The 14409-nt window shown below is 47.6% G+C and overlaps 1 protein-coding gene across 1 annotated transcript in view; it reads right to left on the bottom strand.

The window, feature by feature from the left end:
* LOC100682406 (2-oxoisovalerate dehydrogenase subunit alpha 2, mitochondrial) overlaps nt 1–5199 on the bottom strand; it is a 19856-nt gene extending 14657 nt beyond the window's left edge. The window contains exon 1 of the mRNA XM_044540059.1: nt 4572–5199. Coding sequence (XP_044395994.1) covers nt 4572–4796 — 225 coding nt within the window. The 5' untranslated portion in view covers nt 4797–5199. The remainder of the gene's footprint in view (nt 1–4571) is intronic.
* Nucleotides 5200–14409: the final 9210 nt, after the last annotated feature.

Genomic DNA, 14409 nt, shown 5'->3' with positions numbered 1-14409 from the left:
GCCGCGTCGAACGCGCCCAGCCCCGCCCCCGCAAACCCACTGTGGGTGAAACCCGCGCCCCTCCCGCGCGCGCCGCCGTGCGTTTTGGTCGCCGGCGTTGCTCCGGCGCCGGCCGCCGACGTGGCAGGCCTGGGGCCACCCCAGTGCCCCTGCCAGTGGCCCCCACGGGCCCCAGTTGACTGGGTTGACCCAGTCAACTGCTGACTGGGCAGGCCCAGTCACTGACATGCGGGCCCCGCCGCAAAAATAAAAGAAAAAGAAAATGTTTTATAAATAAAAATAATTATTTTAACTAATCACTCACTGACATGTGGGGCCCACCCCTCTAATTATACTGTTAGATTAGTTTAAATAGATATTAGAATAACAGAGACTGACATGTGGGTCCCACTGGACCCACCTGTCTGGTTTGACTGGTTAGCCGACCTGTTGACTTGCTGACGTCAGCATTGCCTCATGCTGACGTCATAATTCATTTTTCTTAATATAAATAATTCCAGAAATTCAAATAAACTTTGAAAATTCATATCTTTTAAACCGTAACTCGGATGAAAATGTTTTCTATATGAAAGTTGCTCAGAACGACGAGACGAATCCGGATACGCAGTCCGTTCGTCCACCACACCTCCCTAACCTATCGAACTAGCAACTTTCCCCCTCCGGTCCGTCTGTCCAAAAACGCGTAACATCGGGAATACCTCCCGGATGTCCCCCCCCCTTCACCGATACCACCTGCTGTCGCGTTAGGACACCCCTAGCACCGCTCATTGTCATGTCACGCATCGTCATGCTTATGTTTGCATTGTATTTACTGTTTCTTCCCCCTCTTCTCTCCGGTAGACTACGAGACCGACACTGCTGCTGCCCAGTTCGACTACGGAGTCGACGACCCCTCCTACTTGCCAGAGCAACCAGGCAAGCCCCCCCTTGATCACCAGATATCGCCTACTCTTCTCTATACTGCTTGCATTAGAGTAGTGTAGCATGTTACTGCTTTCCGATAATCCTATCCTGATGCATAGCCTGTCATTGTTTCTACAATTGTTACCCTTACCTGCTATCCTACTGCTTAGTATAGGATGCTAGTGTTTCATCAGTGGCCCTACACTCTTGTCCGTCTGCCATGCTATACTACTGGGCCGTGATCACTTCGGGAGGTGATCACGGGTATATACTATATACATTATATACATGACACATGTGGTGACTAAAGTCGGGTCGGCTCGTTGAGTACCCGCAAGTGATTCTGATGAGGGGGCTGAAAGGACAGGTGGCTCCACCTCGGTAGAGGTGGGCCTGGGTTCCTGACAGCCCCCGACTGTTACTTTATGGCGGAGCGACAGGGCAGGTTGAGACCGCCTAGGTGAGAGGTGGGCCTGGCCCTGGTCGGCGTTCGCAGATAAACAACACGCTTAACGAGTTCTGGGTATTTGATCTGAGTCTGGCCATTTGGTCTATACGCACTAACCATCTACGTGGGAGTAGTTATGGGTATCCCGACGTCGTGGTATCAGCCGAAGCTCTTTTGACGTCAGCAACTGAGTGGCGCGCGCCGCATTGGACCGTAAGCTCGCGCTTGTATTAAGGGGGCTAGGTCTGCTTCCGGCCGCGTACGCAACGTGCAGGTGTGCATAGGGCGATGGGCCCAGACCCCTGCGCGCATAGGTTTAGACCGGCGTGCTGACCTCTCTGTTGAGCCTAGGTGGGGCTGCAACGTGTTGATCTTACGAGGCCGGGCATGACCCAGAAAAGTGTGTCCGGCCAAATGGGATCGAGCGTGTTGGGTTATGTGGTGCACCCCTGCAGGGAAGTTTATCTATTCGAATAGCCGTGTCCCTCGGTAAAAGGACGACCCGGAGTTGTACCTTGACCTTATGACAACTAGAACTGGATACTGAATAAAATACACCCTTCCAAGTGCCAGATACAACCCGGTGATCGCTCTCTAACAGGGCGACGAGGAGGGGATCGCCGGGTAGGATTATGCTATGCGATGCTACTTGGAGGACTTCAATCTACTCTCTTCTACATGCTGCAAGATGGAGATGGCCAGAAGCGTAGTCTTCGACAGGACTAGCTATCCCCCTTTTATTCTGGCATTCTGCAGTTCAGTCCACTGATATGCCCCTTTACACATATAACCCTGCATATGTAGTGTAGCTCCTTGCTTGCGAGTACTTTGGATGAGTACTCACGGTTGCTTCTCTCCCTCTTTCCCCCCTTTCCTTCCTATCTGGATGTCGCAACCAGATGTTGGAGTCCAGGAGCCAGAAGCCACCATCGACGACGACACCTACGACACTGGAGGTGCCTACTACTACGTGCAGGCCGCAGACGACGACCAGGAGTAGTTAGGCGGATCCCAGGCAGGAGGCCTGCGCCTCGTTCGATCTGTATCCCTGTTTGTGCTAGCCTTCTTAAGGCAAACTTGTTTAACTTATGTCTGTGTTCAGATATTGTTGCTTCCGCTAACTCGTCTATGATCGAGCACTTGTATTCGAGCCCTCGAGGCCCCTGGCTTGTATTATAATGCTTGTATGACTTATTTATGTTTTAGAGTTGTGTTGTGATATCTTCCCGTGAGTCCCTGATCTTGATCGTACACATTTGCGTGCATGATTAGTGTACGGTCAAATCGGGGGCGTCACAGAGGACGACTCGGGCAGTGCCCTAATCTCGCGACCGGCAGCTGTCCCTTCCGATCCATTCTCCTCGCCGTCGCCAGAGGGGACCAGCAGCGAAGCCTTCTCGGCCCTCAAGGACGGCGGCGGCGGGGCGTGCCTCCTCAGCCTCCTCCTCTCCCGTTCCTCCCCTCGTCCCGGGCTCCGTCGCCGTCCGCCATCTCCAGCCGCTTCCTGCGGATCTCGCGGGCGGCGCGCCAGATCCGGGCGCCCCAGCGCCTGGCGGCTGTTGGCTTGGGTCTGGGTCACCTCCGGTTGCACACTTCCGCCCTCCCCGTGAAGATTCGGTCTGCTGCTCCGGCGTCCTTCCTGCCGGCGGTGGTCGTCACGGGGCTGGCTGCGACCGTCCTGGCCCTCCCCCTTTGCGTGACCCTTCGGCTATGGCGCGCTCCTCCATCCCCCAAAGATCTTGTCCGGGTGTGGCGCGGGGAGGATCCCTTGGGCGCCCCGTAGTGTTTGTTGTCACTGCTCCGGCCACTGCAAGGCTGCGGCGATGAGCTGGCCTTATGGCATGTGCGATGCAGGCCGCCGTTGTGATCCTCTGTTGGTGGTGGTGGTCTAGATTTGATTGGCCAGATGGTGGTGACTGTAGATCGTTCTGCAACGATTTTCTATGGATCCACGACATCGGGGGTCATCAAAGTGAATTCGGGAGTTTTTATCTCTTGATCCGGTGAATGACTTTCGGTGGTGAGGTACAAATTATGGACAATGACTTGACGCAAAGGAATGTTGTTGGAGTGGCGGTGGTTAAATTGCAGCTGCTTGGATTGTGGAAAAGCGGCGGCGACAACACATGTGTGACTTTGATGGTGGTGCTACGAGCACCCGGTCTCGAGCTCCGGGGCGAAAGCCTAGGTCAGACCCGAGTGGTCATCCCTGGCAATGGCGATGTTTTTTTTTACATCATGACCTTGTTGGAGGCATTGCTCGGATACGTTCGGACTGTTTCTTCAGGGTGAAAACTTTGATTCTAGCCTTTTTGGTTGGATCCAGCGACGGCGGCGCTTGAGTGTCGCTTCCTTCTTGAAGGCGTTGTTGTTGAAGATCCTCGTCATCAATGTGGTGTCAATGGTTGGTGCGGATATGGTCGCAGTTCTAGTTTGTCGTTCGCTGATCTGATCGCTTTGGGGCTTTTTTATTTCTTTTTTCCTTTTCACACCTATTCATAGCTTTTGGTCTTATGACTTTGCTAGTCGTTGGTGTGTTTTAGCGTTTGTGTTGGGTTGGCTGTGTGCATCCAGTTATGCAGAGGCCGGGTGTATGCTCATTATATTGTATCCTCTTGATGCTTCTTTTGAGCCAATAAAATTCACCCTTTGTCGAAAAATCAGGTGACACGGAGTGACATCACAGGAACTATAAATAAATAAAACACGCAAGAGAAAAGAAGCCGTGTGAGCTTACTAAACCTGAAGTGAAGTCCCACCAGCCTATCGACTCAATGACACGTCCTTCCTTATCTGCTTACTTTACTACTTGTTGTCAATTCTATCCACAATTGTCATGTGTTAAAGTTGTCTTGTTTCTTAGGAATATTAGAAGCATATATAGTAATCACGTGTATACAGGATGCTCTTTCCAAGTGAGAATCACGATGATATCCACACTAAATTTTCTTTAATCAAGGAGAAAGATCACATGATCGTAGGCGCAGCATCCTGAATGTTTGTTTTCTGAGGAAGGGGTTTACCTTCCCTGTTGCATATATATAATGTAAATTTTCTTTTTTTTGCGGGAAATATAATGTAATTTTCAAAACCAGAGCATCCTAAATATTCGTGGTACTACGTACTACTAATTTATCCTGACAATTCTATAGAGCACACATGTCTAGAAGCGGCCGTCCTACTGTATGTACCACAACATACGAGTGCACAGAACAGATACCTGCAGATCGCCTGCGGCAAGTCCATTCTCCGGCTCCTCGACGGCAGCGGCGGCGGTGCTATCTCCTGCGAAGCGCCGGACGGAGCAGAACCCCCTGCTTTGGTCCCCTGATGGCACCCCGAGAACCGGCACCGTCGACAAGCTCAAGGGCCACGGCCCTGGTCCATGGCTGCACAGCTCGCCAGCGAGCCTTCTGGCAGCCCGACGCGCCAGCCACGCGGCCATGTATATGTACGTGACTATCTAGGTACACGCACTATCTAGTACGATGCAAGTTTCCGGCGCAATCAGCTGCAAGAATTCTGCGCAATCGACTCAATTCAATGGTGGTGGCTGGAATTTATAGGTGGCAGAGTGGGAGTTGGATAGAGACGAGAAAAGGGAACAAGAGAAGAAGCAGCGAGCGAAGCAAAGAGGGAGAAAGTGTGAGTTGGAAAGATAAGGGTGTGTGCAGCGAGGAGCGCGAGGAGTTTGGAGGTAGGAGAAGACGGGCACGGCTCACTAGTGTCCGGAGAGTGACGACTGATTGATTGCAGCTGCAGGGGTTGAAGGATGGCGCGTGGGGCAGGAGGTTGCACGTGGAAGCTGTGGCCCGGTGCCGGGGTGGGTGGGTGCTGAAGGATGGGAGCTGAGGCCGGTGACAGGGCATGCTCAGCTCAGCCCATTGTGCTCCATAGACCGTAGTACCAGGATGCAGACGAACAATGGACCGGGAAATTTCGGAAAACGACACCCAAAAGCTATCTGTCATGAGAATGGTGTGACGGTGTTTTTCTTTTTCTTTTTAGGGAATAGACCGTTGTACGTCCGATTATGTTCTTTTTTTCCACTATTGATTTTTCTCGTAAAAAAAGAGGACACTGGGAATCGAACCTTGTACCTAGAGGCTCAGTCTGGCAGACATCACATATCTGACTTGAGGGCGAAATCAAATCACAAACTGACCTGCTTTCGAAAAAATTTCACTCTGCTGACCCTTTCGTGTGGCGCCCGACAGCTAGGCGCCGCACGCTATTATGCAGTGCCTCTGCCTTAGGCGTCGCACCTCCTGCCAGCGTGGCAGCCCTGGTCCAATTGCGGCCCCACAGACAGCACTGCAGCGCCTAAGGCTTAGGCGCCACACTTGTAATGTGCAGCGCCCGTCTCTTAGGCGCTGCACAGTCTGTGTTCCAGTTAGGCTGGCCCCACCCTCTCTCCCCTCCCACCCCCACCCCACACACCCCCATCCCACCCAAACCCTTAGACTTGCGCCCCTCCTCTCTTCCCCTCTCCCCCCTCTCAAATCCTTCTCAAATCTTGCAAATCCGGAGTATTTGACCGTGGATTTTGAAGCCAACCCCTCCCTTAAGGTAATATCCTCCGATCTCCTCGTTTTCATCCATAGGAATTGTCACATTTGCTCAAATCTTGCTACTTTGGGGAAACCCTAGTTTTGGCTTGGATTTGCAAATTTGTGTTGAATGATGTTATGTTTCTTTGCTAATTTGGTATGGCTAGGCTTTCATAGTATGCTAGGGTTAGGGTTATGTGTGTTTGATGTTGGTGTTAGGGTTATCCTATGGTTAGGATTGTGGTTATTGTTAAGTGGGGGTTATGGTTATTAATTCATATATATGTTATGGCATATGTATTTTGTGCAAATATTTTTGTTAAGTACTTGCTTGATATATGTGTGTTTTTGACTATTGTAGGGATGGGGAGAACATGTGTTTATGTTTATCATGTGGATAAAGAGGCCTTTTTGAAAGGCAATGTTGAGTCGGACCCGGATGAGCTTGACATGGTGTTTGAGAGTAGTCCTAGCTATGCGGAGCTCTTGGACCAAGTGAGGAAGGATTTGAATTGGATGGACCCAAGTGACGTTGTTGAGTTCGAGGGAAGGCATAATGTTGGTTTTGGAATGCACATCCGTTGGAAGACAATGCGTGTGAACTCCGAGCAACGTTGGGTTGCATACAAGGAGACGGTTGCCGAATCTCTAGACAAGGCTCTTGAGTTATTTGCCTCCAAGAAGGTTGAGTCTACTTTGAATTTGGACTTGAACCGGAACCCCTCCCCGTTGGTTGCTAGCACTCCCCCACCCATTAACCAAGATCAAATGAGTGAACCTCATTTCATGCAACAAGAGTGGCCAACATTGAGCCGGACTCCAAACAACCAAAATGAAGCTTTTGAAGAGGAGAATGATGAGTACGAGGAGGATGACAACGAAGTTGATCTCCATGACAACAATGTGAGTGATCTCGACCAATATCATGTGCAAGAGACAATGGACCAATCCATCCCTTTTTCCCGTGCATATGCATCGGACTCGGATGACGATGGTCCCGATGAAGAAGTTGATGAGGAGGGGTTCACGCCGAAGGAGGCCCAAGCATTCAAGAAGGTATTCAGGAAGGATCACAAGACACCATTGTTCAAGGATCTTAGTCTCGCGGATGAAGCCGTTGTGGATGGTGGCAAATGCATATCTCTTGGAGCTAGGCCAAGTTCTCACCGTGATTTGGAAGACGGCAAGAACGGGATATATCCCGGTTGTGAGTTTGAATCCTTCTTGGAATTGAAGATGTGGCTTGACAACTATTCGGTTACACATTATCGTCCACATAAAGTGGCCAACTCAGACGTCAATGTGCGTTACATGGTCAAATGTGAAGTGCCAAGATGTCCATGGATTGTGCGTGCGAGGCCATGGAAAGGAGGTCCCACTTGGCGCATAGTGAGTTGTCTACCAACTCACATGTGCCGGCACAAGAATGCGGATGGCGAGCTTGTGTACCAACAACACAGCCAACTCACGTCCGAGTTCATTGCTTACAGGTTATCCAACCAAATATCCACACTTCCAATAATGAGCATCAAGAGTGTCATTGACCTTGTGAAAGCCATCTTGGCCGTGGTGAAGGCCTAGGCCGTGGTGAGGGTGGATTTGACCGTGGATTTCGAAGCCAACCCCTCCCTTAAGGTAATCTCCTCCGATCCCCTCGTTTTCATCCATAGGAATTGTCACATTTGCTCAAATCTTGCTACTTTGGGGAAACCCTAGTTTTGGCTTGGATTTGCAAATTTGTGTTGAATGATGTTATGCTTCTTTGCTAATTTGGTATGGTTAGGCTTTCATAGTATGCTAGGGTTAGGGTTATGTGTGTTTGATGTTGGTGTTAGGGTTATGCTATGGTTAGGATTGTGGTTATTGTTAAGTGGGGGTTAGGGTTAACCAAGAATTCTCGGTTTTGTAGGCATGGCTTCATCCGGTTCCATGACGAGGCCACCGTGTGCTAACCAAGAAGACATGCCGAACAAGTGGGAGGACGCATCTTTGGACAAGGTGAAGGAGAAAGATGTCGACATCCCGCCATGTTGGTGTGGAGATGTTTGCAAGGTGAAGGTGTCCACCGACCGAAAGAAATCATGGACGGAAGGGCGGAGATATTTTGTATGCCCGAACTATGCTTATGATCGTGCACTTCCAACTAACGCCTATGACCAACCACCGGTAAGCTCGAGAAGTAAAATGTTACTATCAAATGTGTGTCAACACTAACAAAAAATTTGTATGCAGTCACCGCCTCCTCTATGCAAGTACTTCACGTGGATAGATCTTGAAGTGCCAGAAGATGTCAAAAAGGACCAATACCAAGATTTTCTTAGGCGGCAACGGCGGTTCAAAGAATCGTTTCGAAGAGGCTTGGAGGAAGAGCGTCGTCAGAAGGAGAGGATGGAGCGGAAGAAACGAGAGGAGGAGAGGGCACGCCAAGCGAAACTTGCTCGTGAGGAGGAGAGGGCAAGAAAGCTTGCAAAGGCTCGCGAGGCGCAAGAGGAGGACTCGGCCCGTGACAAGAAGGGGAAATGGCCTCGCTCTACTTAGTAGGGACTTCGCTTCGGTGCACTCGTCGTCAACTATCTTCTAATAAATGTGTCGTGAACTTGTGAGGGCATGTGAGATGTTGGTGAACTATCTTCTAGGGCAAGCTGCCATTTGTCATTTGTAATGAATGTGTCGTGAACCATGTCGTAGTAACATTTGAATTGTCTTAAGTTATGAACTCATCGGCATAAAATTTGTGTTTGTTCAAATTGCTGTGATGCTGCAGTCATTGTAAGTATTATGTTGTTCCGGTGAAATGAATGTGCTGTAAACTCTGTTTTTTCAGTAAACAGCCGTGCAGCGCCCAGAAAACAGGCGCTGCACTATACTATGCAGCGCCCAAGGGATAGGCGTCACACAGTACAGTGCAGCGCCTGGCTCTTGGGCACTGCACTATGACTTGGTAATTTTCGTGGATGGTCAGTGCTGAAAGCCTTCTGTGGCCCTTGGATAGCCATGGCCAGGTCGGCAGCGCCTATGAGACGGGCACTGCACTATACTGTACAGCGCCTAGGAGTTGGGCGCTGCATAGTACAGTGCAACGCCTGTCTTTTGGGCGCTGCAGTGCTGTTAACTGCCAAACTGCAGAAACAGATGCCATTTTGGCCTCATGCATCACTGACATAACTTGCTTCAACATAAATAAAATTACTGTAGACTGCACATACTGAACAAAGACAACTAATAACTTGAACATCACATCATTTAGGACAATTCAACATTACTACTAGTTCGCAAACACAAATACCACACTAGTAAGAATTCACCAACAGATAACATAACCTCACAAGTTCATCGACCTAATGAAACGACTACAAGAGCACTAACAAACACAAGCACTAATGCCTTCCGCGTGTGTTCCTGGTGCCACGCCTGCAGGTAACCTTCTTCTTCCTGGGTGGACGAGGCTCCTCTTCCTGCACTTCCTCCTCCGCCTCCGCCTCCGCCTCATCATCCAAGCTAGCCATCCGCGAGGTCCCTACGACCACCTTTGGGTTGCCTCTGTTGTCAAAGTCGTTGGCCGTGTACCGGCGTCTGGGTTGCCTAGGCTTGAACACATATGGGGACCGAAGTTGAGCGTCCGCCAAAGTCATGTCATCATCAAGCTCATGGACCTATCACACAATCAAACAATATGGTGAAGACCGGCGTTGTAATCAAGTGAGAATCACATCTAAAGGATTAGTCATACCTCTTGGGTGACCACGCCATCATCATCCAGATAAGCATATGAGGAACTATTGGGGAACGTAGTAATTTCAAAAAATTTCTACGCACACGCAAGATCATGGTGATGCATAGCAACGAGAGGGGAGAGTGTTGTCCACGTACCCTCGTAGACCGAAAGCGGAAGCGTTAACACAACGCGGTTGATGTAGTCGTACGTCTTCACGATCCGACCGATCAAGTACCGAACGCACGGCACCTCCGAGTTCAGCACACATTCAGCTCGATGACGTCCCTCGAACTCCGATCCAGCCGAGTGTTGAGGGAGAGTTTCGTCAGCACGACGGCGTGGTGACGATGATGATGTTCTACCGACGCAGGGCTTCGCCTAAGCACCGCTACGATATTATCGAGGTGTAATATGGTGGAGGGGGCACCGCACACGGCTAAAAGATCGTAGATCAATTGTTGTGTCTATGGGGTGCCCCCTGCCCCCGTATATAAAGGAGCAAGGGGGAGGCCGCCGGCCAAGGAGGAGGGCGCGCCAAGGGGGGAGTCCTACTCCCACCGGGAGTAGGACTCCTCCTTTCCTTGTTGGAATAGGAGAAGGGAAGGGAGAAGGAGAAAGAAGGAAGGGGGCGCCCCCCTCCCTAGTCCAATTCGGACTAGTCCATGGGGAGGGGTGCGGCCACCCTTTGGGGCCTTTCTCTCCTTTCCCGTATGGCCCATTAAGGCCCAATACGAATTCCCGTAACTCTCCGGTACTCCGAAAAATACCCGAATCACTCGGAACCTTTCCGAAGTCCGAATATAGTCGTCCAATATATCGATCTTTACGTCTCGGCCATTTCGAGACTCCTCGTCATGTCCCGATCTCATCCGGGACTCCGAACTCCTTCGGTACATCAAAACACATAAACTCATAATATAACCGTCATCGTAACGTTAAGCGTGCGGACCCTACGGGTTCGAGAACTATGTAGACATGACCGAGACACCTCTCCGGTCAATAACCAATAGCGGAACCTGGATGCTCATATTGGCTCCCACATATTCTACGAAGATCTTTATCGGTCAGACCGCATAACAACATACGTTGTTCCCTTTGTCATCGGTATGTTACTTGCCCGAGATTCGATCGTCGGTATCTCAATACCTAGTTCAATCTCGTTACCGGCAAGTCTCTTTACTCGTTCCGTAATACATCATCCCGCAACTAGCTCATTAGTTGCAATGCTTGCAAGGCTTATAGTGATGTGCATTACCGAGTGGGCCCAGAGATACCTCTCCGACAATCGGAGTGACAAATCCTAATCTCGAAATACGCCAACCCAACAAGTACCTTCGGAGACACCTGTAGAGCACCTTTATAATCACCCAGTTACGTTGTGACGTTTGGTAGCACACAAAGTGTTCCTCCGGTAAACGGGAGTTGCATAATCTCATAGTCATAGGAACATGTATAAGTCATGAAGAAAGCAATAGCAACATACTAAACGATCGAGTGCTAAGCTAACGGAATGGGTCAAGTCAATCACATCATTCTCCTAATGATGTGATCCCGTTAATCAAGTGACAACTCATGTCTATGGCTAGGAAACATAACCATCTTTGATCAACGAGCTAGTCAAGTAGAGGCATACTAGTGACACTCTGTTTGTCTATGTATTCACACATGTATCAAGTTTCCGGTTAATACAATTCTAGCATGAATAATAAACATTTATCATGATATAAGGAAATAAATAATAACTTTATTATTGCCTCTAGGGCATATTTCCTTCAGTCTCCCACTTGCACTAGAGTCAATAATCTAGTTCACATCGCCATGTGATTTAACATCAATAGTTCACATCACCATGTGATTAACACCTATAGTTCACATCGTCATGTGACCAACACCCAAAGGGTTTACTAGAGTCAGTAATCTAGTTCACATCGCTATGTGATTAACACCCAAAGAGTACTAAGGTGTGATCATGTTTTGCTTGTGAGATAATTTTAGTCAACGGGTCTGTCACATTCAGATCCGTAAGTATTTTGCAAATTTCTATGTCTACAATGCTCTGCACGGAGCTACTCTAGCTAATTGCTCCCACTTTCAATATGTATCTAGACCGAGACTTAGAGTCATCTAGATTAGTGTCAAAACTTGCATCGACGTAACCCTTTACGACGAACCTTTTGTCACTTCCATAATCGAGAAACATATCCTTATTCCACTAAGGATAATTTTGACCGCTGTCCAGTGATCTACTCCTAGATCACTATTGTACTCCCTTGCCAAAATCAGTGTAGGGTATACAATAGATCTGGTACACAGCATGGCATACTTTATAGAACCTATGGCCGAGGCATAGGGAATGACTTTCATTCTTTTTCTATCTTCTGCCGTGGTCGGGCTTTGAGTCTTACTCAATTTCACACCTTGTAACACAGGCAGGAAACTCTTTCTTTGACTGTTCCATTTTGAACCACTTCAAAATCTTGTTAAGGTATGTACTCATTGAAAAAACTTATCAAGCGTCTTGATCTATCTCTATAGATCTTGATGCTCAATATGTAAGCAGCTTCACCGAGGTCTTTCTTTGAAAAACTCCTTTCAAACACTCCTTTATGCTTTGCAGAATAATTCTACATTATTTCCGATCAACAATATGTCATTCACATATACTTATCAGAAATGTTGTAGTGCTCCCACTCACTTTCTTGTAAATACAGGCTTCACCGCAAGTCTGTATAAAACTATATGCTTTGATCAACTTATCAAAGCGTATATTCCAACTCCGAGATGCTTGCACCAGTCCATAGATGGATCGCTGGAGCTTGCATATTTTGTTAGCACCTTTAGGATTGACAAAACCTTCTGGTTGCATCATATACAACTCTTCTTTAATAAATCCATTAAGGAATGCAGTTTTGTTTATCCATTTGCCAGATTTCATAAAATGCGGCAATTGCTAACATGATTCGGACAGACTTAAGCATCGCTGCGAGTGAGAAAATCTCATCGTATTCAACACTTTGAACTTTGTCAAAAACCTTTTTCCGACAAGTCTAGCTTTGTAGATAGTAACACTACTATCAGCGTCCGTCTTCCTCTTGAAGATCCATTTATTTTTATGGCTCGCCGATCATTGGGCAAGTCAATCAAAGTCCATACTTTGTTCTCATACATGGATCCCATCTCAGATTTCATGGCCTCAAGCCATTTTGCGGAATCTGGGCTCACCATCGCTTCTTCATAGTTCGTAGGTTCGTCATGGTCTAGTAACATAACCTCCAGAACAGGATTACCGTACCACTCTGGTGCGGATCTTACTCTGGTTGACCTACGAGGTTCAGTAACAACTTGATCTGAAGTTTCATGATCATCATCATTAACTTCCTCACTAATTGGTGTAGGTGTCACAGGAACCGGTTTCTGTGATGAACTACTTTCCAATAAGCGATGAGGTACAGTTACCTCATCAAGTTCTACTTTCCTCCCACTCACTTCTTTCGAGAGAAACTCCTTCTCTAGAAAGGATCCATTCTTAGCAACGAATGTCTTGCCTTCGGATCTGTGATAGAAGGTGTACCCAACTGTCTCCTTTGGGTATCCTATGAAGACACATTTCTCCGATTTGGGTTTGAGCTTATCAGGATGAAACCTTTTCACATAAGCATCGCAACCCCAAACTTTAAGAAACGACAACTTTGGTTTCTTGCCAAACCACAGTTCATAAGATGTCGTCTCAACGGATTTAGATGGTACCCTATTTAACGTGAATGCAGCTGTCTCTAATGCATAACCCCAAAACGATAGTGGTAGATCGGTAAGAGACATCATATATTGCACCATATCCAATAAAGTACGGTTACGATGTTCGGACACACCATTACACTGTGGTGTTCCAGGTGGCGTGAGTAGTGAAACTATTTCACATTGTTTTTACTGAAGGCCAAACTCGTAACTCAAATACTCTTCTCCACGATCAGATCGTAGAAACTTTATTTTCTTGTTACGATGATTTTCCACTTCACTCTGAAATTATATGAACTTTTCAAATGTTTCAGACTTCTGTTTCATTAAGTAGATATACCCATATCTGCTCAAATCATCTGTGAAGGTCAGAAAATAATGATACCTGCTACGAGCCTCAATATTCATCGGACCACATACATCTGTATGTATGATTTCCAACAAATCTGTTGCTCTCTCCATAGTTCCGGAGAACGGCGTTTTAGTCATCTTGCCCATGAGGCACGGTTCGCAAGCATCAAGTGATTCATAATCAAGTGATTCCAAAATCCCATCAGTATGGAGTTTCTTCATGCGCTTTACACCAATATGACCTAAACGGCAGTGCCACAAATAAGTTGCACTATCATTATTAACTTTGCATCTTTTGGCTTCATTATTATGAATATGTGTATCACTACGATCGAGATCCAACAAACCATTTTATTGGGTGTATGACCATAGAAGGTTTTATTCATGTAAACAGAACAACAATTATTCTCTAATTTAAATGAATAACCGTATTGCAACAAACATGATCAAATCATATTCATGCTCAACGCAAACACCAAATAACACTTATTTAGTTTCAACACTAATCCCGAAAGTATAGGGAGTGTGCGATGATGATCATATCAATCTTGGAACTACTTCCAACACACATCGTCACCTCGCCTTTTACTAGTCTCTGTTTATTCTGCAACTCCCGTTTCGAGTTACTACTCTTAGCAACTGAACCAGTATCAAATACTGAGGGGTTGCTATAAACACTAGTAAAGTACACATCAATAACATGTATA

This window comes from Triticum aestivum, chromosome 5D, assembly GCF_018294505.1.
Source record: "Triticum aestivum cultivar Chinese Spring chromosome 5D, IWGSC CS RefSeq v2.1, whole genome shotgun sequence".
Lineage (NCBI taxonomy): Eukaryota > Viridiplantae > Streptophyta > Magnoliopsida > Poales > Poaceae > Triticum > Triticum aestivum.
Note: the sequence above shows the minus strand (reverse complement) of the source record. Positions and strands in the feature narration are given on the sequence as shown.